Source organism: Sander lucioperca, chromosome 13 (assembly GCF_008315115.2).
Source record: "Sander lucioperca isolate FBNREF2018 chromosome 13, SLUC_FBN_1.2, whole genome shotgun sequence".
Classification (NCBI taxonomy): domain Eukaryota; kingdom Metazoa; phylum Chordata; class Actinopteri; order Perciformes; family Percidae; genus Sander; species Sander lucioperca.
The window spans coordinates 16,648,138-16,672,566 of NC_050185.1; the positions used below are offsets into that span (position 1 = coordinate 16,648,138).

At 40.1% G+C, this 24,429-nt stretch overlaps 3 protein-coding genes across 7 annotated transcripts; 2 read left to right on the plus strand and 1 right to left on the minus strand.

Annotated features, from left to right (window-relative positions):
• supt20 (SPT20 homolog, SAGA complex component) lies at nucleotides 1-15,248 on the plus strand. Of its 5 annotated transcripts, XM_031280694.2 has the most exons (25): nucleotides 137-860; nucleotides 1,380-1,475; nucleotides 1,665-1,700; nucleotides 1,832-1,957; nucleotides 2,461-2,587; nucleotides 2,671-2,774; nucleotides 3,445-3,561; nucleotides 3,652-3,705; nucleotides 3,933-4,072; nucleotides 4,291-4,447; nucleotides 4,795-4,851; nucleotides 4,989-5,066; nucleotides 5,764-5,933; nucleotides 6,029-6,061; nucleotides 6,155-6,266; nucleotides 6,595-6,700; nucleotides 7,419-7,574; nucleotides 8,183-8,495; nucleotides 8,577-8,692; nucleotides 9,406-9,461; nucleotides 9,827-9,937; nucleotides 11,824-11,914; nucleotides 12,656-12,744; nucleotides 14,194-14,348; nucleotides 14,397-15,248. In XM_031280694.2, exons 2-24 carry the CDS (start codon nucleotides 1,473-1,475, stop codon nucleotides 14,341-14,343), a joined length of 2,502 nt encoding a protein of 833 aa, XP_031136554.1. In that variant the 5' UTR covers nucleotides 137-860; nucleotides 1,380-1,472; the 3' UTR covers nucleotides 14,344-14,348; nucleotides 14,397-15,248. The 5 variants fall into 5 exon arrangements, with proteins under 5 accessions (XP_035864892.1, XP_031136554.1, XP_035864891.1 ...); XM_036008999.1 differs by lacking the exons at nucleotides 14,194-14,348; nucleotides 14,397-15,248 and adding an exon at nucleotides 13,455-14,187 and having other exon boundaries at nucleotides 1-860; XM_036008998.1 differs by having other exon boundaries at nucleotides 141-878; nucleotides 14,194-14,400.
• Nucleotides 15,162-18,390, minus strand: exosc8 (exosome component 8). The gene is made up of 11 exons (XM_031280700.2): nucleotides 18,270-18,390; nucleotides 17,791-17,827; nucleotides 17,591-17,654; nucleotides 17,413-17,486; nucleotides 17,265-17,310; nucleotides 17,050-17,155; nucleotides 16,883-16,928; nucleotides 16,706-16,802; nucleotides 16,504-16,624; nucleotides 16,293-16,399; nucleotides 15,162-15,384 (listed from the first exon to the last, which is right to left on the minus strand). The coding sequence occupies exons 1-11, from the start codon at nucleotides 18,284-18,286 to the stop codon at nucleotides 15,266-15,268; spliced, it is 834 nt and encodes a 277-aa protein (XP_031136560.1). The 5' UTR covers nucleotides 18,287-18,390; the 3' UTR covers nucleotides 15,162-15,265.
• A 1,243-nt stretch (nucleotides 18,391-19,633) lies between these two features.
• On the plus strand, nucleotides 19,634-23,935 carry alg5 (ALG5 dolichyl-phosphate beta-glucosyltransferase). Its single transcript, XM_031280699.2, has 10 exons — nucleotides 19,634-19,978; nucleotides 20,816-20,984; nucleotides 21,406-21,452; nucleotides 21,720-21,788; nucleotides 21,905-21,997; nucleotides 22,103-22,216; nucleotides 22,307-22,366; nucleotides 22,448-22,599; nucleotides 22,913-22,998; nucleotides 23,289-23,935. The coding sequence occupies exons 1-10, from the start codon at nucleotides 19,916-19,918 to the stop codon at nucleotides 23,402-23,404; spliced, it is 969 nt and encodes a 322-aa protein (XP_031136559.1). The 5' UTR covers nucleotides 19,634-19,915; the 3' UTR covers nucleotides 23,405-23,935.
• Nucleotides 23,936-24,429: the final 494 nt, after the last annotated feature.

Here is a 24,429-nt window from a genome sequence, read left to right on the forward strand (position 1 = left end):
GAGCTGCTCACACTGAAAAAGGTGACTGTCCGAAGGCAGTCTTCCTCATAGGTAGCCTATTATACAATCCCCTCTTGCCACATCCACAGATCTAGTGGAAGACCACTGGAAGCTGCTTCAAAGTATTGATTAAAGCTCTGATGTTCACGCAGTGTTGAATGCACAGAGCAGAAGATGTGGTTGTAGCCAACATTATAAATATAGCCTATACATTCAAATAGGTGGGCAATCATGTGTTTTGCATTTGACAATTAGACAATGAACATTTCAGATATTCACAATGACATTCTTCCTATAGAAAGTAATGTCTGAAATGTTCTTTTTGACTAGAAATAATTGAATTAGCCTATACGGATATCTGCAACAAATATCCAGATTAGCTTTTACATGTTAAAACAGCCACTTATAGCCTACTTTTTAAGGATTTAAAGATATTTTAGCCTATATTTAGTTTTGACCAGTAGCCTTATCAAAGTTGTAGATATCTTGAAAATTAATTTCTACTAGTAAGAATGTTATTGTGGATATCTTTATCATTCCGACTGGTGTAAATATAATTTTGACTAGGAGAAATGCTATTATGGATATCAAAAATGTAATTACAAGGGAGTGTGGTTCGATTACATGTATGTTAAAACGGCTTGCATAGTCTCCATGTATCAGATATCAAGAATCAGTGGTAAAGTAGGCACTTAGTGTGGCCCCGCCCACCGCTGTCCAAACCGGAAGTTTAGCTGTTGTTGTCACACTGGAAGAAAATGGCTGCTGCTCCGACTTTTTTTCAATGAAGACACTGATATTTCAATTTCATTTCGTTTTCTTGCATCGGAGCTACATTCGACCGCTATGCAATCTAGGAGGTAAGTCCATTCTTTTCGGTTAGATTTACGTCGCTTTATCGGTTTGTGTCTCAGGCGACGCAACATCATTAGCGTAGCTAGTAACTTACAGCTTGCCCACTAGGAACGGGTTAGCATGCTTACGTTAGCTGTGTTAGCCTCAACGGGCAGGCATCAACGAGCTTGTTGCTATTCAGCCACTCTCATGACTGGGCTCACAGTTAATAGAGTTCACTAACCCGAGCTACCCCGTTTTATCGACTCTGAGACATATTGTGCATATATTTACTTTGCTGGACCATTTAAAGTATACGCAAATGATGAATCAACTAAGATGAAACAGTTTCGCTCGTCAAGTGTTCTTAGCTGTTTGTCTGTGGCATCTATTTGAGGAACTGTTACGTTACCAGCCAGCCTATTTGGCACCGGTACTGTCCTATCAACCTGCCAGCCAGAATCAGTGTATCTGTGTTAATGTATATATTATCTGCGCTTGTTTGGTCGTGCTGTGTGCAATACGTCTTCTGTGTTGCTGTGCAGGGTGTGAATGGTCACTTTGGGAAGGTGACAGTGTGGGGCAGAAAGGACAGCATCGTCTACCGTCACTCGCCTTGCAGCTGGCGGTGGACCACAATGGTGAGTTTCATCTCTTCCAGGTCATTTGTCTATATATTCAGTGGACATCCACAGTGATGTTTTATACTAGATGCATCTAACCCTGATCCAATCAAAAACCTTCACTAGAACTTGCACAGCTTGTTCTATTCTCTACCAATTTGTTTCTATTGTGACTGATCTGTTTCATTTAACTCTTATTTCCCAAAGCAACAAGTTTTGGAATATGCATTGGATCGAGCCGAGGTAAAAAAAAAAAAAAAGTTTTCATTTTTGTGTGTTGTTTGTATATACTTACATGAACTATGCACTGTCCATGTTAGTCAGGCACCATCGGTCCCATCATTCATTGATACAGTGTATTATCTGTTATTCAGTACATTGTTGAAAGTGCTCGACAACGACCAGCCAAAAGAAGAATTTCATCCGGCGGGAGGAAGAGTTTGTATCAGAAGCTCTATGAGCTGTACATAGAGGAATGTGAGAAAGAGCCAGATTTAAAGGTGTGTATTATGCAACTCGATTCTCAGTTGTGACTAGGTAATTATCTTTTTATTAACAGATTGATTAATTTTATTAACAGATTGATTGGTAAAATTGGTGTTTAATCAATCTAGTCTAACATATTTTCATAAATTGTAAATACTGTAAGAGAATTACGTTCAAATCTACTAAAGTCTTATAAATAATCAGTTCTGCTATTTAATAATTTACTACAAAATATCAAACTAGGCCAATGTATTTGTATGATAGCAAATACATGTCACATATTTCGTTTTATAAAACAAACAATGGCAGTCCTTGTCTGTTGAGATTTCTTTCAGAAAAGCATAAGAAACCACTACTTAACAGCTTCAACTCAAGGTTAATGTGGGTGGAAAGAAATGATAACATTATTTTTTTTCACATAGATTTGGCATGGTTTTAACCGTGTGAGATTTTTGTTGCTACTATGGAGAATTTGTCTTTTATGTGTTTTTTTTTTGTTTTTTTTGTCTTTCTGAAGAATTTGAGGAGAAATGTGAATCTACTGGAGAAGCTGGTGTCTCAGGAGTCTGTGTCATGTCTGGTGGTCAACTTGTACCCTGGGAATGAAGGCTATTCTTTAATGCTCAGGGGCAAAAATGGATCTGGTAAGACAAGACAATTTAAGCAAATATCTAAGTCCATCAAGTTGTGTCTTATCTGTAACATTCATGTTTGTGTTGCTTTCTAGATTCTGAAACCATCCGGCTGCCGTATGAAGAGGGAGAACTCTTGGAGTACCTAGATGCGGAGGAGTTGCCTCCTATTCTGGTGGATCTGTTGGAGAAATCACAGGTGTGTATGTTTATACACATATACTAGGGCTGTGCAATTAATCGAAATGTAATCGTGATTATGATTTCGGCTCCCAATGATCACAAATACAGAATAATTGAGAAAAACAATTATTTAGCTCATTACGTTTTGCAAGTAAACTCTTATTTTCTCTTGTGTTCTGAATGACAAAATAAAGTTTAAATAGGAAAAGTATTAAGGCAAATTTCACAGTTGTTTTTTTTACTGTTGATTTATTTACATTTTTCCACTGTTTTTTAGGTTCAATAATTGCAACATCTTTCCAGAAGTCAACGAGTAATCGTGATTTCAATTTTGACCAAAATAATCGTGATTATATTTTTTTCCATAATCAAGCAGCCCTAACATATACAAATATAAATACATATAAAAATACATATGCATGTGCATAAATCGTTTTGTAGATTTTGAAATGTTTTCGACAGTATCAACAGTAGTTTTAGGTTTAAACTGATTTTATAGTGAGGTTGCAGTAATGCAGATACTGTGAAGCATACTAAAAGGAGTTGTTTTATATTTATGTCTTAAATGTCTAAAGAGACCGGATCAAGTCTTTATATGTAAGAATAGTTTTGTATTGCTTCTTTCTCAGTAATTTTGGTCATTATCTGTTGGTTGACATCTGCCATGTGCAATTTGTCTGTCTCAGGTGAACATCTTCCACTGTGGCTGTGTAATAGTAGAGGTGAGAGACTACAGGCAGTCTGGTAATACCAAGATGCCCACCTATCAGAGCAGACACATCCTGCTTAGGCCAACCATGCAGGTAAACCAATAGAATAGAAAAGTAATAACTTTCTATTAACCTTTAACATAGAAAAACAGAGTTGTTTATATTTGTCATTTTGCCCTGCAGACTCTGATCTGTGATGTCCATGCCATGACCAGTGACCACCACAAGTGGACACAGGTAAAGTGTCATGTTTACTATCTCAATGTGAAACAAAAGAATAAATCCTGCCTCATCTGACACCTCACTGTCTTGATTTGCCCTTTGCCTTAGCTAATAAAAATGTACTTGACCATAATAGTAGGCCTGGCTAGCCTCCCTTGTGTGTCTTTGTGTCTCTGTGAGTCATTTAAGCATCAGCACATTGCACAGGTGTTTTCTGTAATTGCTGTTTTTCTGTGCTTTAGGATGACAAATTACAGCTGGAGAGTCAGTTGATTTTGGCCACAGCTGAACCTCTGTGCCTGGACCCCTCCATCTCTGTCACCTGCACAGCCAACCGCCTGCTCCACAACAAACAGAAAATGAACACACGCTCCATGAAACGGTACTGAATACACTCACACACTCTCCAGGGCTCGAGCCAGCTCGATTAAAATTCAGTCACACCAGGAAAGAAAATGCTCATTGAAGAATGTTTGTTTTTCTTTTTAAAATGGAAGACATGGAAATGAAAGCTCTGGGATTGTGACAAAAAAAGTCAGCAAATGAAATAAAAGCCCTGATCATTTTAAGACATGCACTTCTTCTGTGTTTGCATTGTAGGTGTTTCAAGAGGCATTCTCGAGCAGCACTGAACAGGCAGCAGGAGCTTTCCCATCTGCCCATACCACCACAGCTACGACTCTACGACTACCTGCAGAGGAGGAAGGAGAGGAAACCTGCTCCTGTCATAGACCTGAAGATCTCAAAGATCGGAAACGTAAGTAGTCACCATGCCCACGGTTTGACAAGCATGTATACACCTTGTACATATGCAAGATGAAGTTGTCTATCACGTTGAAATTAAACTTCAATCGCTTCCCACGATTGTTTTCAGCCATGTTAAAACATATTCTAATTTGATCTAAGTCGCTAATATAATGGCTGAAAACAAGCTGATGTTTCAGTTCTGCCCCTTTTCTATTTATTGTTTACTACTCTTGAGAAAAATCCGTTAACCTTCTTAATCATAGGTCAGTGCATGCTGGCATAGTGCTTTCTCACTTGTTTTTGCTCATACCTCGTTTTGTTTTTCTCTACTGGCTTCTTGGCTGTCATCACTTGCAGTGTGTTGACATGTGGAAGCAGAGCAACTGCCAACTAACTGTACCGAAGGAAATTGATGTAAGTAGCTCAATAATCCTCTATAACACATGTCACTTACACACTTGAGCCAACACCACTCAGAACCCACTCAACTCATAGTCTGGCATTTATAATGTAGTGCATAACAAACCAGATGGATTTGTGTGTTGCTCTAGGTGGAAAAGTACGCTGTGGTTGAGAAATCTCTGCAGTTGGAGGACTCTCAGCCCACTACCGTGATCTGGCCTGCTGAGGTAAGTGTGACAGCAGCATTAACACTCGCTGAGGGTACAGATCAATGCTGGCTGTTTGCTGTTAGTAATAAGCTGGGAGTAACTTTGTGTAATTGCTTTATGCTTTATAGGGAGAAAATGCCCCCATTGCATTGTGATAAATTACCACACAGCCTCTCACTCTTGGTTTTGTACTCAAAAAGGCTGTTGTTTAGTGTAAACAATGAGAAAATTGTGAGCTCAGAAAATATAGCTCTAAGTGGGTGAACAACCATAAACGGATTCATTTTTGATGAACTATAAAAAAAAAAAATTAAAAAATGGGGGGAAAACATACTGAACCGCAAATATACGTTGTCAGGGACGTTATTTCCATGCCTAAATTGTGCTACATCTTTTTCACATATTTCTAACATACTTCATCCCTTATGTAAGTTAGTGAGATGAAGGGTAACATGTTTTGAGTGCTACGCTGTCAAACAGGTGGTGCAAGGCACAGGCAAGGTCACAATGCAAGGCCAGTTGCTAAAACCATCAGTAATGTTTGTGACTACACATTAAAACATAGTTCACCTTTCTCTGTGTGGTTACAACTTATCCTGCTTCTCTTTTCTCTCCCTCCTCTGCATTTTGTTTTAAAACATTGTCATTAATATTTATGAAAACTCAAGTCAACAGGTCTTTCATTTAGTTGTCTGGGTCCACTTTCTTTACACAGGAAGTTGTAGATGACTACACGTTTGAGTGTGAGGTTGGGGGCCAACCCCAGAGGACCAAGGTGTCTATCTTCCAGTCGATGGGAGACCCGCTGGTGTATGGGAAGATCTATTGTGCTAAAGAACCAAAAGCAGAGGAGGACAGCACAGACCTAAAGCTCATACATCCCACGTAAGGACAGTCTGTAAGACACATTTAGTATACATGACTGAATTTGAAATGCCACTTTGAATTCACACTTTTTTTCTCTTTTGTCTCACTCACAGCTTCCTCATAGGCTCCAAGATAGATGCAGACCGGTGAGTCACCATGTTTGCTTTTGTTGAGAAGCTGATCCTGTGATATGCTGTTGGAGATCATTGTATGCATTTTCTGTTATGTCTGTTTTATAGGTTTCTTAATCAGTACAAAGGGGTGTATGAGAAAGATGTGAAGTGTCAAGTCAAGATGTCCCATAACTCAGGCATCGTGGGACAGGGGCCTCCCTCCCCCAGCAAAGATGAGGTAAATGCTGCCTTGCTTGGATGTAGAAAAGGTTTGAGGTTGCTCCAGGTTTGTGGAATTTACTCTTCCTTTGAAAGGAATTGACACCTTAACTGATTCAGCTAATAGGGAGGCTTCATCTGGCCTTATCTGATATTTGTTGTTGTTGAAGAAACAAAGATTGAATTTTCATTTGATTTGAGTAAAAATAACTTTATTCTTTAAATATATTGAGTCTAAAGAACACTCTGATTTAAGGATTGACTGCGCTGTTGTGATTTGCAATCGGCATTGGTGAGAAACGTTTGTGTTACTGTGGCTAACAACCTGGTTAAAATGTCATCTACAGGGTGATGGTGTTTCCCCACTGGTCCAGACGTCTGTTTTGGGAAAAGGGGTGAAGCACCGACCCCCTCCCATCAAACTGCTTTCAGGATCAGGCAGCAGCTCCTCAGGTACACCTGCTGCTTCTGACAAATACACAAACACGTGGTGGCCTTAGTGGTAGAAAACAGATACAGAAAGAAAGAAAAAGGGGTAAATAGCCACATTTGTGTAAAAACCTCCCCCACCCCACCATTGCTATCTGTGTACTCTTTTCACCCCAGCATATATTTAAAAATTGAAAGAACCAAATTTACACCCTTTCTCGTAGGGTAAGCTGAAGGGAATACTGGAAGTTGTAAAATCTCAAACCAAAGTAGACAAGACAGGTTGTTGGAAAAAGGTTTCAACCAAACCATAAATGGCAACAAAATAATTAACTGCTGGCCTGCATCACATATCAAAGATTGATTAACTCTAACAGCACAGAAGTGTCAGTGGTGGATTTTTCCTTTCATGGTTAGCAATAAGACTGCTGGGTGAAACTGGGGTCAGGTCTTAGAGGGGAAGGAGTAACCCTGTGACACCCGTGGTAAAGGGAAGGGTTCAAACCCAAGGGCAAACCGTATATATTGTTGTCTAATCTTTGTTTATCAATTGGGAGTGGACCACAAGTACCAACTTAGACAAGACTATAAAGTTCTTAAATATGAAGTTATACAGTCATAAGGTCACAGGCTCAGTGTAGATTTGCCTCCTAACCAGGGTGGATCCAGATCTTTTCCATACTCCCTGGTTGTGATTATGAAAACGGGTCAGTAAATATCTCGACTCCTCTTTTTCCATCAGGTAATCCATATAGTTCACAAACCACCAGTGGTCTACTCAAGTGTCCTACGCCCCCTCCAGCCAAAAGCCAGTCTCTGAACAGGAAGCACTCCGTGGAGCTGAGCCAGGTGGGCCTGCTGTCGCCAGCCTCCCTCTCCCCGATGGGCTCCACACAGAGTGAGTACAGCCGAGTCTGATTGACCGAGCCAAGACTGTTGGGCTTCTTGCTTTCATCAGTCACAGTCGTGCGAATGAGTTATACTGGAATGTCTTACATCAGCTCTTCTCAAGCCTCTCAAGTTTTCCAGATCTGGAATTTGTTTATGACAAATCATGAAACATGAACTTAACAAGGTTCTAGGTATTAAGAATATATAGAAGAGCATGAGAAAAGTAAAGAAAACAACAGAGACCCATCCGACACGTGACAAGCACACAGAACATTGCATCAGTACAACACTACAGTATTATGTATTCTGATTAAAAGCAGCTGTTATGCAAATGGACAGAAAAAGACGGGAAGATTTGATATAAGAGCCTCATGATTTAAATTTAACTCTTCAGCTGTTACTCAGGAAGATTAGCTATCATTTAGCCATGTAGCCATTGTTGTAAATTTGCAGTGCAAAAAAAATTAATCATCTAATCAAGCACTGAATTGAATTAGTTTTTAATTTTGCCATGTTATGCTCTTCTTACAAAACGTCATAGGTCACCTGCTGAAAAGGACCCCTCTCTGTCTTCTTAATTGATTTTCTGTTTTGACCCACTTTCTCCCCTTTTAGGATCGGGAACCCCCAAGCCATCCACCCCTACACCCACCAACACGCCGTGCTCGACCCCGCACCCCACCGACTCCCTCTCTGCTCCTCTTTCGGTGACCCCTACCCTTTCAGACCCTGCCATGGTTCAGAGCCAGTCGCAGCCAGCCCTCCTCACCCCCTTTGCCCAGCAGCAACTGGGTCTAAGCCAGCCGCTGCCCGTCATGACCATTCCCCTGCCTACCATGGGTACGTCCATCACCACGGGAACCACCTCGACACAGGTCATGGCCAACCCTGCAGGGCTCAATTTCATCAACGTGGTCAGCTCTGTCTGGTAAGAAAGTAAATAGTCTCTGATGCCTCTCTGTTGCTAATCACTATGTCTTTTAATGATGATCCTGTACTGTTTTTGTAGCAGTCCTCAGACCTTGATGAGTGGCTCCAACCCCATGCTCGGTCCAGGCCTTAACCTGAGTGGAATCCTGCCATCTGGAGGGCTGATGCCCAGCATGCAGTCTGCAGCACAGACTGGTGAGATTTCAATGTCACGTCCCCTTAAGTATAAATATAATCGGTAATAGGCAGTCAGTCTCCATATGACCAAACAAACATGCTACAGGGTAGCAGGGTGATGACTACCCTCCAAAGGAACTCCCCATGTTATTTTGCGTCCAACCAACTGACCTGTCCTTGAGCGTGATAGTACCTTAATAGATACCTTAATAGTGAATTCCAGCTCCTGGGATGCTGACCATGAGCTCACTGTAGAGGGGGTAACATTTTACTAAACAGGATCCTACAGTACAATCAGCATATTTGCAACTAACCAAGAAGAAAGGATTTAGTATATTGCTAAGGACATTTTGAAAGGGTTGAACATACATTGGCTGCTCCGGTAATCAAACAACTGGCTTCATACTTTCTTTCTTTAAGCTCTGTATAACAATGTAGCAGACAGCTTTACAGGACCTCAACAGAAAACGTTTCGGACCCAGCACTACTTCTCTAAGGAAAAATCTTGCAAAAGATTCTATTATATAAAGAGAAGAAAGCTGGGAGGAAAAATGATATCATAGTAAATGGAAACACAGGAAGTTTGCAACGAAAAACGAATGTGTGTTCGAATCCAGTAAAAGAAGCCCAGTGGGTCTAATGAAAAAGTACAGAGATAAGTTGATAAAGTAGGAAAATGTGCCTGTCTGTACTGTTTTGTCTGGTGAATGTAACTCTGATTTGTTTTCCAGGGAGTCATTTTGGCCTGAACAGCAGTGCTGGGTTGAGACCGCTGAACCTACTGCAGGTACGACTGTAACCGTTTGTCTGTAACACTGCTAGCAGCACTGGGTGTTTGTTTGATATAGCAACTGTCCTGATCCTGCACCTCTGTTACCATACCTGGTATAGAGATGAGCTGTGTGTATGCCATGTAGTGAACTCCCTTCATCAAGTTGTTCTAGTTCTAATATTCTGATAGTGGTATTGTTCTAGCTACCCTGTGTTGTTGGAATGCTTTGTTAATTCTCCCGTTTCCCTCTGCTCTTGTCCATTTTTTGCTTATATGTGCATCATTCCTTTCCCTCTACCTCTTCTCTCTCATATCCCTGTCTGTTACTCCCCCACTTTTTGTTTGTTGTGTGTGTTTGTATATGTGTTGTTCATCTCCAGATCCCCACTGGTCCTCTCATCTTTAACTCTCTGCAGCAGCAGCAGCTGTCTCAGTTCTCCCCACAGCAGAGTCAGTCAGCCACCTCCAGCCCTCAACAGCAGGGGGAGACGGTGAGACACACAGTTAAATGTGCATGCAACACACACACACACACACACACACAAAAAATCAAAAGAACCATATTAATTGCAACAATAAATGTTGCAAATTGTGTTAAATCTGGTATTGATACATTTGAGTTTAATATAGTTTATGTTAGAAAGATTTAAAGTGTCCATTTTTGCACATATCTACACCGGGTACGACACAATAGCATGTCAAAATAGAAACTTAGCTATGAAGTGTCCAGAGAGTGTTAGGAGTTCACAAAAGCACAACAATTGATTTCACAGAAAAATCAAAAGATATGTTATTACCAAGACTCTGTTTACCTGTTTGTCAACAAAACTGAGCAATCTAACTTGATTAGGGAGGTGATAAAGGAGCCACCACTGAACCAAAGTCAGTCAACAGTCATTAGAGACTTCACAAAGCTGGTGTGGCCAAAAGTCCAAAAGGATGCTACTCCTAATAAATCGATGGAGCAGTGATATATGGTCCAACAGGAAAATTACCAAAGTGTATTGACAAATATGACGTAGGAACAAGAATTTGAAGTTGCTCGGATGACCCAGCCATGCCCGGACTTTAGTCACAGTGGAAATTCTGCGGAATGACCTCGTGACAGCTGTCGAGATGCTCTCCATCATACAAGAGCGAGTTTGAACAAATCTGCAAGGAATAATGGGAGAAAAGCCTAGAATCCAGCAGTGCTGAGGTGGTACTATATATATATATATATATATATATATATATATATATATATATATATAAAATGCTGTAGAAGAAGCTGTAACCACTGCCAAAACACCTCATAACCACCTAATAACTGGTAGATGTGGGCCCTCATGATAACTAACAAAATCAGTATAATTTTCATTGTCTTCTACTTTTTCTTACTTGCATTACAAAAATGCTTAGGAATGTGCCTAAGCTGTATAAAAACCCTGATATAGGAGCAAAAGCAATGTGGAAGTTCTATTTTAAAGTTTTTTTTTCATAACATTTTTAGAACTTCCTTTAAATTAGATCATTTTATAACTTAAGTTCCTTAAAGCAGCCATATTATGCTCATTTTCAGGTTCATAATTGTATTTTAAGGTTGTACCAGAATAGGTTTACATGGTTTAATTTTCAAAAAACACCATATTTTTGTTCCGCTCTCTCTCACTGCTGCAGATCCTCTTTTCAGCTGGTCTCTGTTTTAGCTACAGAGTGAGACCTCTTTTCTTCTTCTTCTTCTGTACTATCTTTGATTGCACTGCACATGCCCAGTAGCTCAGATGTAAATCATGTCAGCTAGCTAGCTCCATAGACAGTAAAAGAAAGGCTGTTTCTACAACTTCGGTCAGTTACAAGGCAGGATTAGCTGGGAGACTTCTAAATGAGGGCGCACATGTAAGTAGTTCTTTTGTAGATTATGGTGAACTTGTGTGTGTTGTAGCAGTGCTTTGCTACTGAGAACGAGGTAGCATGCTAGCGTTAGCATGCTAGCGTTAGCATTAGCGTTAGCATGCTAACGCTACGAGCTAATGGTTGCGGTTAGCCTGCTCGTTTCGTGCCGATTTTGAACAGCTCACCCAGAGACTGAAGGCAGGACACATTCAGAAACTGTTTTTAGTTTGTATGTGTGTGGAAGCACCAGAGACACAACATAACACCCCAAATCCCAGAAAAAGTGATTTTTTCATAATATGGGCACTTTAAGTTTGCTTTTTTGCTTTCTTTTGAGAAGTGCTATAAAAATACAGTTTAATGCAAGTGTTAAATAATGTGGTGAGGCACTGTACATATTACTTTAAAGTCTTTTAGGGATTTTGTAATGGCAGTGAACAGGTGTGGGTTGAAATTGTGTGATGACCTAACTGTCCTGTGTTACCTTTGACTGTTTTTGCAGGGTGACCAGGGGTCAGAACAAAGTTTAGGAAACCAGCAAACAGCGGTCATCAACCTGGGAGTCGGAGGCTTCATGTCTCCACAAGGAGCAGGTATGACCCACATACACACACACAGACACACAAATACACATATACACATTAAAACACACAAATTCCTCTAAAACATGTATCTTTGTTCAGTCCATTAACCTGTTTAAAAACAAATAGACACCATGCCACTGACTAGTACTAATAAGAAGAAAATTACTAATGTATTCATTAATGTAATTACTGTACATTAGGACTCATAGTCTGTAACTAAACATGATCATTTTACTGAAGTTAGCCATTGTTCCTCTCAGTGGAGCATGTAACAACTGACAGGAGAGACTCAATTTCCCCTTCTTCTCTGCTACATTCTCTTTTTTTTTTTTTTTTTTTTCTCTGTTGTTTTTTTGCCCCCACCCTTATTTCTTTCCCTCCTGCACTGTCTTCCTGTTCTCCTTCTCAACTTGTCCTGCTCACTCACACCTTTCCGGCTCACTCCATTCATGCTATTTGCCCATAATCCACTTTAAAATGTCCATGCACACGGTAATGTGCTGTGCTGTTGGCCTCTTTGCAATGTTCCCTCTTTTTCTTTTCTGTTTCCTCAATTGTATCTCTTTCCTTGTGTGTGGTGATGCATCACTGAAACTGTGAAACACCCTACTCTCCCTCAAACTCGTCCCCCTTTTGTCTGTTTGTGCATTTTCTCTCTTCACACTTTACTCCATTCCTTCTTCTGCTTCTCTCCCTCTTGCCACCACATCCTTCCCTCTGGGGTTCCCTCTCTCCCTCCTCCACCCTTAGTGCTGTCCCAGTTGGGCTGTGGGCTGGACGGGTCTGGGCCCCCACTGCCTTCTCCAAGGCTTCAGCAGCAGCACCAGCCACAGATCCAAGTAATACAGCAACTTTAACATCTATATACACATATACATGTTTGTAAGAACACTGACACTAGATTCATCAGCCAACTCTGCATGCCTTTATGCAGCAAGCAGGTGTATGTTTTGCTACACTGTAAACTCTCAGGGAATTCGGCCAATTCACTTTGCTCTGTATTAAAGTCTAAAAAGACAAGAATTTCTTAAACCTTCATTACACAAGTTTATTATTTTTATCAGACCTGGGTAAAATTTTAACTGATTTAAAAAAAAAAAAAAATAATAAATAAACAGCACATGCTGACAAATCAAAACACATCATTCAGTGATTGTGAAGCTAATAAGAAACACTTTACAAACACTTGTGTACTGTGTGTCACAGAATAAAATTACATTTATGCCCCATAGGAAGCTATATTGGTGCATTGAACATTTGAAAACATGGTTTGTATGGTATAACCAACCATGTAAGACGGACATAAACGTTGTATTCTTAATATTTACTTTTCTTAACTTTTCTATTTATATACAGTGGAAAAAAAGAACATCTTAAACAATAACTGAGAATATCTTCTGATGCTTTTTTTTTTGTTACCTCTAATGGGAAGTTGTAGGTGAAACAGAATTAACCCAGGTCTGAATCTCATCAAGATTTCTCTGTTGTAGATCCACACCATTCTTTCCATCTTGTGTTGTATGTTTGGTTGTTATGTTGTTTGACAAAGATCACCGCAGGCTCAGTACTTCCAGCAATCCACACACCAGTGCTTGGGGCACTTCCAATGGCAGCAACTAACAGCGTGTCGAACTGGGAGGCATGTTCTTACAAAGCATTTAGCAAAAGGATCTGAAATATTGTCACTGGGTGTACACTGTTGAAATGTTGCTGGCTGCATCATGACAGATTAGAGATGATAAACTGTTACGCTGTAAGCATGAACCGTAAGGTGTTTAAAGATTATTATTTTTTGCCCAGTTGAAGTTGCTGACTTACTCTGAGCAGAAAGCACAGTTGCTAAGCTGCATGTCTGTTTTTGCCTGGACCACAGGCAATAATTTGTGTCTCCAGAACGCCACTGGTGCTGCTTGACTGTATCCTGCCTCACTCCCCAACACACCCCAACTTGTCCCAAATCTGTATCTCTTCTTTCTTCTCCCTCCCCTCTGCAACCCATTAACCACTCTTCTGTGTTTCTCCGCACTCCTTTTGTATGTCGAACCAGGCTTCAGTTCAGCTTCACTAACCCATGCCACTTATAGATATTATCTGACACAAATCATCTGATGGTAATTTTAGATATAATTTGAGGGACTCTGCTCAATACTAGTGCCAGTGAATGTTTTTTAACCATGCTTACACATACTTTAGACCAACTGATGGAAACATGCATTATGTGGCTTGTAGTAACATACTGAAATCTCCTCTGATGTTTCGTTTTTCATATTTCTTCTGCACTGGTACAGTTGCAATTCTTGCAACACCAAATGCAGCAGCAGCAGCAAATGGCTATGGGAGCAGCAGCTCCTCAGGGGGGAGCACCACGGCAACATACCGCCAGCCAACCAAGAAGTAAGAGGAAGAGGAGCACGCCACAGCCCCTTCCTAAGTCATGACAGACTAAAATCACACAAAAAAAAAAAAACCTTCTCCCAGCTACACGAGGACATGAATGATCCATACTGTGCTCTTTGTCTGCCTCACTGTGGAGACTGCAGACAAAAAAATGACATTTTTCGTCCTTTCTGTGTCTTTTTCTAGCTGACAAATTTGTATGTAATGGTTGTCAGAGGTTTTGAAGAACCAAAACTGTGTCTGCCATGGAGGATGTTTTTTTGTTTTGTTTTTTTTTTAAGAACAGGGAGCCCTACACTTAAAGAACCTTAGTGATATTTTTTGAGATGAAACAGAATAAGATGGTTCTCGTAGGTGGCAGGCTTTCAAAATAACACCGCCTCTTCAGGAAGACTTTTCTCTATGGGGGCCCTGGGACTGAAAGGATTATGAATGCACATTCTCCGAGGATCCCTCATGAGCCTGCCTGACCCTCCTGCCTCTGCTTGGTTGACCCTGGTAGAAACTGCCCTTTAAGCACGGATCCCAGTGAGCTTATTGACACCAAATCCTCCGTATAACCATTACATGTGAAAATGCAAATCTGATCTTGGAGTAGTGCCTGGGGGCAGCTCTCTACCTCTCAGTCTGTTGGAAGTCTTTCTTCCGTTAGCCATCCAGGCACAGGGCTCAACCGAGGACTCAACATGAACATGCAAGACGGTGTACCTGCTTTTGTACAGCACATTTTGAAAAGGCATTTCCTTTTAATTAGTTAAGGAGCCATGAGCGTATTCTTACGAGACATCAACTGCGTGTGTGTGCGCGTGTGTGTGTGTGTGTGTGTGTGAGAGAGACATTTCTGGACACTGACAAATAATTTTTTAAACAGTCTTTGTCATCAGTTTTATTGTTATAAAAAAAAGAATATATATTGACAGTGGAAAATACAGCTTTTAGATAAAAAGCGTTGTCTGAGGCTCTTTATTGTGCTGTCTTCACGCTGTGTATGACTTTGTCAATTAGTTTCTGGATTTCTCTCTGTCGCGCTGTTGCTCTGCTGATACACTCCTGCAGCTTTTCTCCCGACAGTGACGTCCCACCTGAGCCAGAGGGAGAGATTATTAGCAGCAATGTGTGTTTTTGTCATTTAACCTCATAGTACAATTTATATCATTTAGTTTTGATGACCACACACTGCAGGAGCTCCATACATGCACTGTTTGTCAGTTCTACATTTGTAACTGGAATGCAGTCCTCATTCTTGTGAGAGAACTTAACATTGGAGCAGCACAGGTAGACTTTGTCTCGCTCTTCATCAACTAAAAATCAAACAAGCTAAATTTACCATGCCAACACTGATTCTAAACTTTCAGTTGAGGTAAAACGTCAGTTCTATTCCACTGAAACGATAAAATGGCTTAAACAACTAAAAACCTTCAACCTTTATTTTATTACAAATATGTCACTTTAAGGTGCAAGTGGAAAAAAGATTAGATAGAAGATGCTTGACACTGAATCTTTGGCGTGTGATTTTTATGTACCATTTGCGTCACACAAATCTCTACAGAAATGGCAATAACCAGCAACGGAGAGAGGCGGTAGTTAAAATCTAGTCTTTAAAAGTTTTCAATACATTTAGTACTTTTAAATTTGTTCTGATTATTTTAAGTGGAGAATAAATAAAATAGCAGCTTTACTTCATCTTAACCTGTATTGTCCGCTATTTAGCCTTTTCATTTCACATTTTCTGACTCTAAAAATAAATACTACTAAAGTGCATAATGAATCCCAAGATGAAGTGGACTCATTGTAGAAACTGAAATCTAACATTCGTATTCTTAAACAAACAAAAAAAAATTGTAGGGTAGATCAGCTTCTTAAACCCTGCACGTTTTGTTAACAATGGGGAGTTCCTGCTGAGTTTTTCCCTTAGTGTAGTCAATAAGAAATTGGATTCACACAGAGTATAATCTGCACAGGGAGAGGGGAATCATTTACTGTTTCTGACCTGGTTTGTGTACAACGCAGAGTCGATCTTCATCATCTGTCACTACAGTGAGCTGAGCGGTCGACAGACTCTCCTCCTCAGCTGTGGGGTCTACAATCAGTATGGAGCTGCACAGAGAGCAGGCCAAGATTACAAAAGATGCACATTACACCCACGAGCACATAATACAGTTTTTATCCTAGCTAAACTAACTTAAAAGTCATTCACTTACTCATCAAAGACACAAAAAGAGGCACCGACTGGATGTCTGTGAATATGCAGCCCATGTCTCTTTTCTAAATTCACTTCTGGTTTACTAGTCTCTGTGCTGATAGTGACCTCTGGGAGATGTGCTGTGGGGAGCAGGGAAACTGTTACTATACTAATAAAAAGCATCTTACAAAACCAGCCAATTTTTTTTTTTCAGCACATACTGTTCTTCAGGGCAGCCAGCAGGGCAATGATACAAGCATCCAACACGTTCCCATCGTAGTCGAGACACATCATGTCACAGTAGAGCACCCAGCAGAGCTACAACCAGAATCAGCAGAATCAGAACCAATGACCAAACAGTCTAACAGCACCAGTGTATGTGCTATATATGGATTTACCTTTCCTCTTTCAATGCACAAGTCCTCCGTTTGTATCACCTCAGAGCTGCAACACCCACATAAAAAACTTAGGTTAGTAAAAACAGTAGCAGGCATTGATAAAATAATTAGCACACACCTAATGGTCCTGTGAAATGAAAGCTAAAGTGTGTTAAAGTATGTCGCACCTTTCGATGACATCAGCGATGAACTGGCTGGCAGCCTGTGCCTGCTCTGCCGGTGGACCCGGCCGAAACCGAGAGGAACACAGCGGCGGCAGGTCCACGTTGGGCACTAAGGATGAAGAGAGCACTGCAGTCAGTGTGTGTATGTCTTTTTATTTGGATCACCTTTACTGTACCTTGCCTTGAATCAATACTTGACACCTTTGTACTGTACTTACCGATGTAACCTTTACCAGGTGCCTCCACTATAGGGTTTGTCAGCTCCTGTAGATGAAGTAGCACAGGAAATCAGTGAACATTTGAGTCACCTGGTCCAGATGAATTGAAATAAAAGTTTTTTTAACTGCTGTGTTCATGATCATTTACCGCTTTGATCCCACAGATGACTGTGGTGTTTCCAACCTTCACCAGGGCTGAGCCATCGGCTGTGGTTATGGACCCTGAACAGAGCAGTCAGGCAGAGGAAAAGCATCCATGTAGACAAAAAAAACCCACAAATACATAATTTATACTGTAGATAAGAAGAGTCAACGCTGTGTCTTACCTATGTTTAGTGTTGTGGTTCTGAATTCTGACAGCTCCCGTCCATCAGGTCGACAGTTATCTTTCTGAAAAGGGAACATTTGAATGTTATATGACTGCTGATAGTGATATTAATATTAAATAGGAAATCATAAACAGTCACTCAGCAGAACACGCTTGTGTCAATTATGGGTTGAATTGTTTTGTGTTTTCATCACTGACCAGAAAGCTCCTGTGGTACTCCAGAGGCTCAGCAACCCTGGAAGTGTACAAGGAAGGGAAGAAAAGGTAAGAAGATATTGGCTTACAGAGACAGAAATCCTACATGTATCCATAGTGACAAATATCTGCTTATTCGCCTGTTAATCAGAATTCGGTTATGACGGATACACTTGTGATCAGATCAATAACAGGACAGTGAGAAATGCCTCATTAAATTGGTTAGTTACTGCTTCTGTCGTGTATTAGCTAACTATTTAGCAGTCAGACTTATAAAATTACACTGTTTATATATTAACTGCCGCACTAATCAGCAGAACAAGACACAAGCCTGGTTTGAATGAAATGTGCCTATTCGCCTAAAAGCCGTCAATGATCAGATCTGATCTGGAGCTATTGATAATTTAATCATAGCTGAGAATAACATACATAAAACGTGTTACTTTCGGTATAACAGCTAACAGTAGTCTAATCAATCTTACTTGAAACCAGCCGCCATGATGTTTTGATTACCCACGTGGGTTCGGTGTACGTACTACGGTAGCCGGTAGGGTAGGACGAAGGAGCCCGCCAAGATCAAATGCGATGACGTCATGGATGGATGTTGTAATATAAATAACCTCCCACTTAATTTGTCCAATTTCAACAGACAGGTCGGCTCTTTTATGTTGGTTTCTTATTTATTTAAAAACACCCGTTTTTGTATTATTTCCAAAGATGTTTACAAGCTTTATCATGTTAAAATGTTGTGTTTGTTGGATTTTCTATAAGCACAACAATGTCAAAATATCTGCTTGTATTATCTATTTGTATCATTAATATAAGGGCCAGTAAAACTGCATATTATCTCAGGTATTCCAAAATAATTTGGATAAAGCAGCGTGTATGATAGTGATCTGATCGATGAACATATGACTAAGAGAAACCTCTGTAATGCCTTAATTTTTTTTTTTTTTTTTAAATACACCTGTGTATACTTACACCTGCGTAGACTAAAGTAGACTCAAAACTATTAATTTAAAACCCCTCTTGTTATTTTTATCAACTGATCAGAGACTGAGTTCTTGCAGTCATTCCCACTCCTGACCACTAGGTGTCGGTGTGTGTGTGTGTGTGTGTGTGTCACAGCCAAGGGGGTAAGCTTCGCTTCAGAGCTCGAATCTCCCTCTATGGAATCTCCTATGGCGCCATTTTGATGCTACAAAGCGATCACCCCCCGTTAGCATTCCATTGACTGCCATTCATTTTGACGTCACTTTGACAGCGAATAACTTTACATCTGAAGCGTTTAAAGACTTTATTTGTCCATTGTTTATTTCTAAAGAAACACAACAATGTATAAAAGGCTCCATTACCTTGTACCTCACGTTATGGCTCCGTAGTATACGTTTTTGTAAAAATAGGCTAACGATTGTGTCATAACTACGCGACTTACTGTCGCATAGTAGAGGAATTACCGTATAGTACAGGAGAAGCTCGCAGGCAGTTTGGACTTACATTAGCTGTTTAAGTTTAATTACTTATGTTAACTAGCATTTTAGTTAGCAATAATTAGCCTGTGCCTATGCTATCGCCTTACATATACCTACGCTCTCCGTCTCTGCAAGATTGGGAATTATTGAGATTTCTCTTGGCACAGCTACCAGAAGACTTCCAACTTTCAGACACGTTGCTCACGTCACATTTACGTTGTTTCTCTCAGTTGGAGGCTGCGCAGAAACGCTCAGCGCTCACCGGAAAAGTGCTTCTAAAGGCCTTCACTGGTCTCCGTCCAGAGCAACGGGATCTGTTGGTCCATTCTTATATACAGTCTATGGTCACAGCGCTGATTCTCAAATTGATGATGTGTCGAGAAAACGTTGTCACTTCCGCGTCGCCGCTGTGTTAAGTTGTGATTGGAAGTGGAGTTCACTGAACTGCCCACAGTAATGGAAGTATAATGACTTTTCTTTAGTGCTTCCACCTTTAAAACAATCTCGTAAGCTTGTATTTGCTTGTGTATCCTGGGAAGCCAGAGTAACGTTACCGGCTACAAGACACGAAGCAGAGCAAGGAGAGAGCAAGCTAGCTTTTTAGCTAGCCACTTTGACTGGTGGTCTGTAAGTGGCTGCAGGCTAACTTATGGAAAATGGATTTCCTCTGTGAAATCGTTCAAGCCTTGGTCGCATTGGCAGCTCTAGTTTTTATTGTGGTAAGTAGTTGTATTATAGAGTTAATATTGTGTTGGTAGAGATCTGATGTAGCTTGTTTTATGTGAAGAAAAAGCTGTTGCACCCACTGATAGACAGTGTCAGTGACAGTGTGGATTTCCGTCTCTGTGTGCTTTTTCCATGTAAGAAGTCCTTGAGCAGTATATTCATCCTGTACCTTACCCTTATTTTATGATACTTCATTTTCTTTTTACGTTTGATTATAACACTAAAATTAAGTTGTCAATCCTAAGAAAGTCTGAGTATGACATGAATGCTCCAAAGCAGCAGCAAGAGTAACGTTAGTCTACTTAAATGTGGAAAACAAAATTCTCTGAAGTAGTAAAACCCAGCATAAATAACAATGTGAAAAAAGACAAACATTTGATTTGACTCGCTACTCCAACAACATGTAGCCTATAACACACATGTCCAAAAAAGAAAAGAAAACCAAAATTCAAAAAACACCGTTTCATTCCCACATATGACATGCAAAGACAACAATTAAAAATGTAATACAATACAGTAAAACAAACTGTAAATAGCATGTAACAAAAAGAAGGTGACGGGTATACAATTGAAGCATGGCACAGGATTAAACACGGCAACAACAACAAAAACGCTGTGCCTCTGCTTCATTACAGACTTCAGTGGAAGTTCTGATGTGCAGATTTAGTTATCGAAGGTTTTACACATAATACAAATAGTACATGTTCTAAAATATCAAATACATTCACACAGCTCTCGTCCATTCATTTTGTTAAAATAATGTTTAAAAAATAAAACTACCTGACAGGAAGAGTAACAAGCGTGCCATTCTCATATTTCTCCCTTTTCAGGTGCTCATAATAGCACACGTCACTGCCGGGATGGTGAACCTCACACGCCACGAGAAGGAGAAATACTTCCTCACTGCGACAGGAGAGAAGGAGCTTTTCCCCAGCCTGCATGATCCCCATTCCAGGGAGCTCTCTGTGGTGATCCCAGCCTATAACGAGGAACTCCGAAGTGAGTGATAGTGGGTTACCCCCAGGTTTCTGTCAGGAACTTGTGCAGTGAGGGACACTTTACCTGTTGATGTCCCATCACTGTTCAGCTTTGCTTAAATACAGACACAGCAGACTGTAAAAAGTAATGTTAACCCAGTTGGGAAATAGTTATGCAATACACTGCACATTGACAAAATATATAGGATAGGGCACATTACAAGTCTGTGTTTTAATGTCCTTATATTTATTTGCTGCTTCAAAATTCCTCTTGCTTAAAGCCACTAAATGCACAGTTGACTCTGTGTTGAATGATGAATTGTGCACCAACTAACCGACTAGTAAAGCATTCAGTTACCATTCAGGTAGGTGCAGTTTAAATCCCATAATCCTGTTTTCTCAGGCTTCATGTCAAATATGCGTGTACATGTGTGTCATTACAGTGCCTGTGATGTTGGATGAAGCTACAGAGTACTTGGAACGCAGACAGGTAAGTGCTCAGCCTCATGTGGGCAGTGTTAAACTAAATCTTTATCATAACCTCATTGTAGTTTGATAAAAAGGGACACAATTTATATAGAGTCTGAAGATTATTTAATCAATGATTAAATGAGAATGAGAAGCAGGTTCATCATCCCCTGAAAGAAAGCTCTTATGGCTGAATCTGTTATTCTCAAAGTGGCCAGTAGGTGACATCATTCAACTGAAAAAGTGCCTTTTGTGAAATAAATCCCTCCATATTATTTCCTTACTGCAGAAACAGCATCCTCCTTTTACCTATGAGATCATTGTGGTTGACGATGGCAGCAAAGACAAAACCACAGAGGTGATAATATGTACCAAGAGTTCTATTTTTACTCAGCTCACTTTTGTTTACCCAAACACTTCAAAGTGATGCCAATAGAGATTTTTTTTTTTTTTTCTGTTGTGATGTCCTGCTAGGTTGCTTTGCGGTACAGTAGGAAGTATGGTGCTGATAAAGTGCGGGTCCTGACGCTGGTGAAGAACAGGGGGAAAGGAGGAGCTGTGCGGATGGTGAGACTGTAGATATTAAACTGCAGTACGTCTGCAGCACAAAAGCCACAGTATGGATTTGACTTTTTGATGATTTTTTACTGTGTGATGTTGTTTCTCTTAAAGGGTACTCTGAGCTCCAGAGGGAAAGTCATTCTGATGGCGGATGCTGACGGAGCCACAAAGTTTTCTGACGTTGAGAAAGTGGAGGCTGGACTTAACAACCTCAACCCTAAACCGGTGTGTTGGGTTAATTTTTTTGTTGTTCTGTTCTCACATGCATGTATAAAGAGAAGGTGGAATCCTAAAAATGCCTGTCTGTACATTTAGGAGAACATGGCAATTTCCTGTGGTTCCAGGGCTCACCTAGAGCAAGACTCAGTAGCTCAGGTAAGTGTCTGTTTGTCTTTTTTTGTAGTATTGTAGTTTGTATCTGTCCAATAAATAACCACTGTTGTGTCTCTGCCACAGCGATCTGTGTTTCGTACATTCCTTATGTATGGCTTTCACTTCCTGGTGTGGTTCTTGTGCGTGAGAGGGATCAAGGACACACAGTGCGGCTTCAAACTTTTCACACGTGAGGCTGCGCTCAAGACCTTCTCTTCTCTCCACGTAGAGCGATGGTAAGGACTCGCACTGCACCATGCACACTTTATTACTAATGACTTAGTAGTGTAGTAATGTGACAACGGCTGTCATCTGCCTTTGTGTTAAAAGAGTAAACCTGTTGAGCTGTTTGTGCTGGATCTATGGAAACAATGGGGTTTCCTACCAATTAATCTGTCACTTATTTTGCAATAACTCAAGCAAGTATTATGTTAAAAGAAATAACATGCCTGTAGTGTTTATAATATTGTCTGATTAAGGTTGTTGGGAACATGAATATTAATGCAACTTTTGAACATCTGTTGAGCACTTTCATCTTTCTTCTCACAGGGCTTTTGATGTGGAGCTCCTGTATATTGCCCAATGTTTTAAAATCCCCATAGCAGAGGTGGCGGTCAACTGGACTGAAATAGAAGGTAAGATTTTCATGGGATATGTGAACATGTGTCCTCCCACTGTGCTATCTATCTTTGTTCCATAAATATCTCTGTTGGATGCTTTTGTAAGTCTCTGATTGGTTGATTTTATATATCTTCCAGTTATTCCTTATTTTTAACTACTTACCAAAGCCTACTTAGTTCTGCTGTGATAAAGTATTTTGTGATGGAGTTATTGATTGGCCTACCGGCAGTAAATTCAGCAAACTGGCATATTTCTTATCAAAGTATCACTTGAGAATGAAGTGCCTGTGTGTTCACTCTGCCAGGGTCCAAGCTGGTCCCGTTTTGGAGCTGGCTGCAGATGGGGCGAGACCTGATTTTCATTCGCCTGCGCTACTTCACCAGAGCCTGGAAGCTGCAGTCACCACATAAGACTGACTAGCCAATCAATCAAGCCCTGGTGTCTCAGAGACAGCCTGTGATAGGGCCATCAAACCTTTGGATGAGGAGGGATTGACAACAGTGTCCATCATTGTCTGTAAACAACAACAATGAACAAAGTGCAGTATAGCACAACCTTTTCCTCTCCAGATGTCATTGGTTGTGAAGTAATGACACAGTTGTGAGTTCTTCATGGTCCTGCCTTTTATTTTATTTTATTTTATTTTATTTGGATTTTGGCTTGTGATGGCCGCTGTTACACGCACATTTCTGTTTCCACGGCTTACAGAATGTCTGTATGACTGATCCGTGTACTAAGTTACCTGATGTTTATTTTGTGGCCAATCACCTGTAAGTGAGAGAGACTTGTGGTGAAATGTGAAGGATCTGATAATCTGTGTCATGATTCTGACGGGTAGAATGAATGTCACTATATGAGATTTTCAAAAGGGAGGGATTGTATTTTTGAGGAAACATGGCTGTGGGTTGATGGGCTGGATGACTTGAACCAAAATAAAAAATGTCAATGATTTATGATATGATAATCATTATTAACCTACTAACTACAGCTACAACAATCAGTTAATTAATCAATTAGTTGGTCAACAGAAATTTAATCTGAAACTATTTTGACAATTGTTTTTTTTTGTTTGTTTGTTTTTTTTTTGCAAAAATGCCAAACATTTGTTGATTACAGGTTCTCAAATGTTAGAATTTCCTCCTTTTTCTGGTTTTACGTTGCTGTAAAATTAATATTTTGGTGTTTTGGATTTGATTGGACAAATCAAGACATTTAATGTTGTCACCATAATCAATAACCGTTGCAGCCCACACTACTAACAGTAGAAAAAACAACAAACTTTACATAGCACTTTTCAAAACAAAAGTTACAAAGTGGAGGAAGAAAAGAGAATTAATATAGAGAAATTCTTATATAAAAACAATGTGGTAAAGTGCACAAAGCACAGAATATAAACTAATAAAATCAAGAAGAAGCCAAGGAAAACAAATGGTTTTTTTTAAACG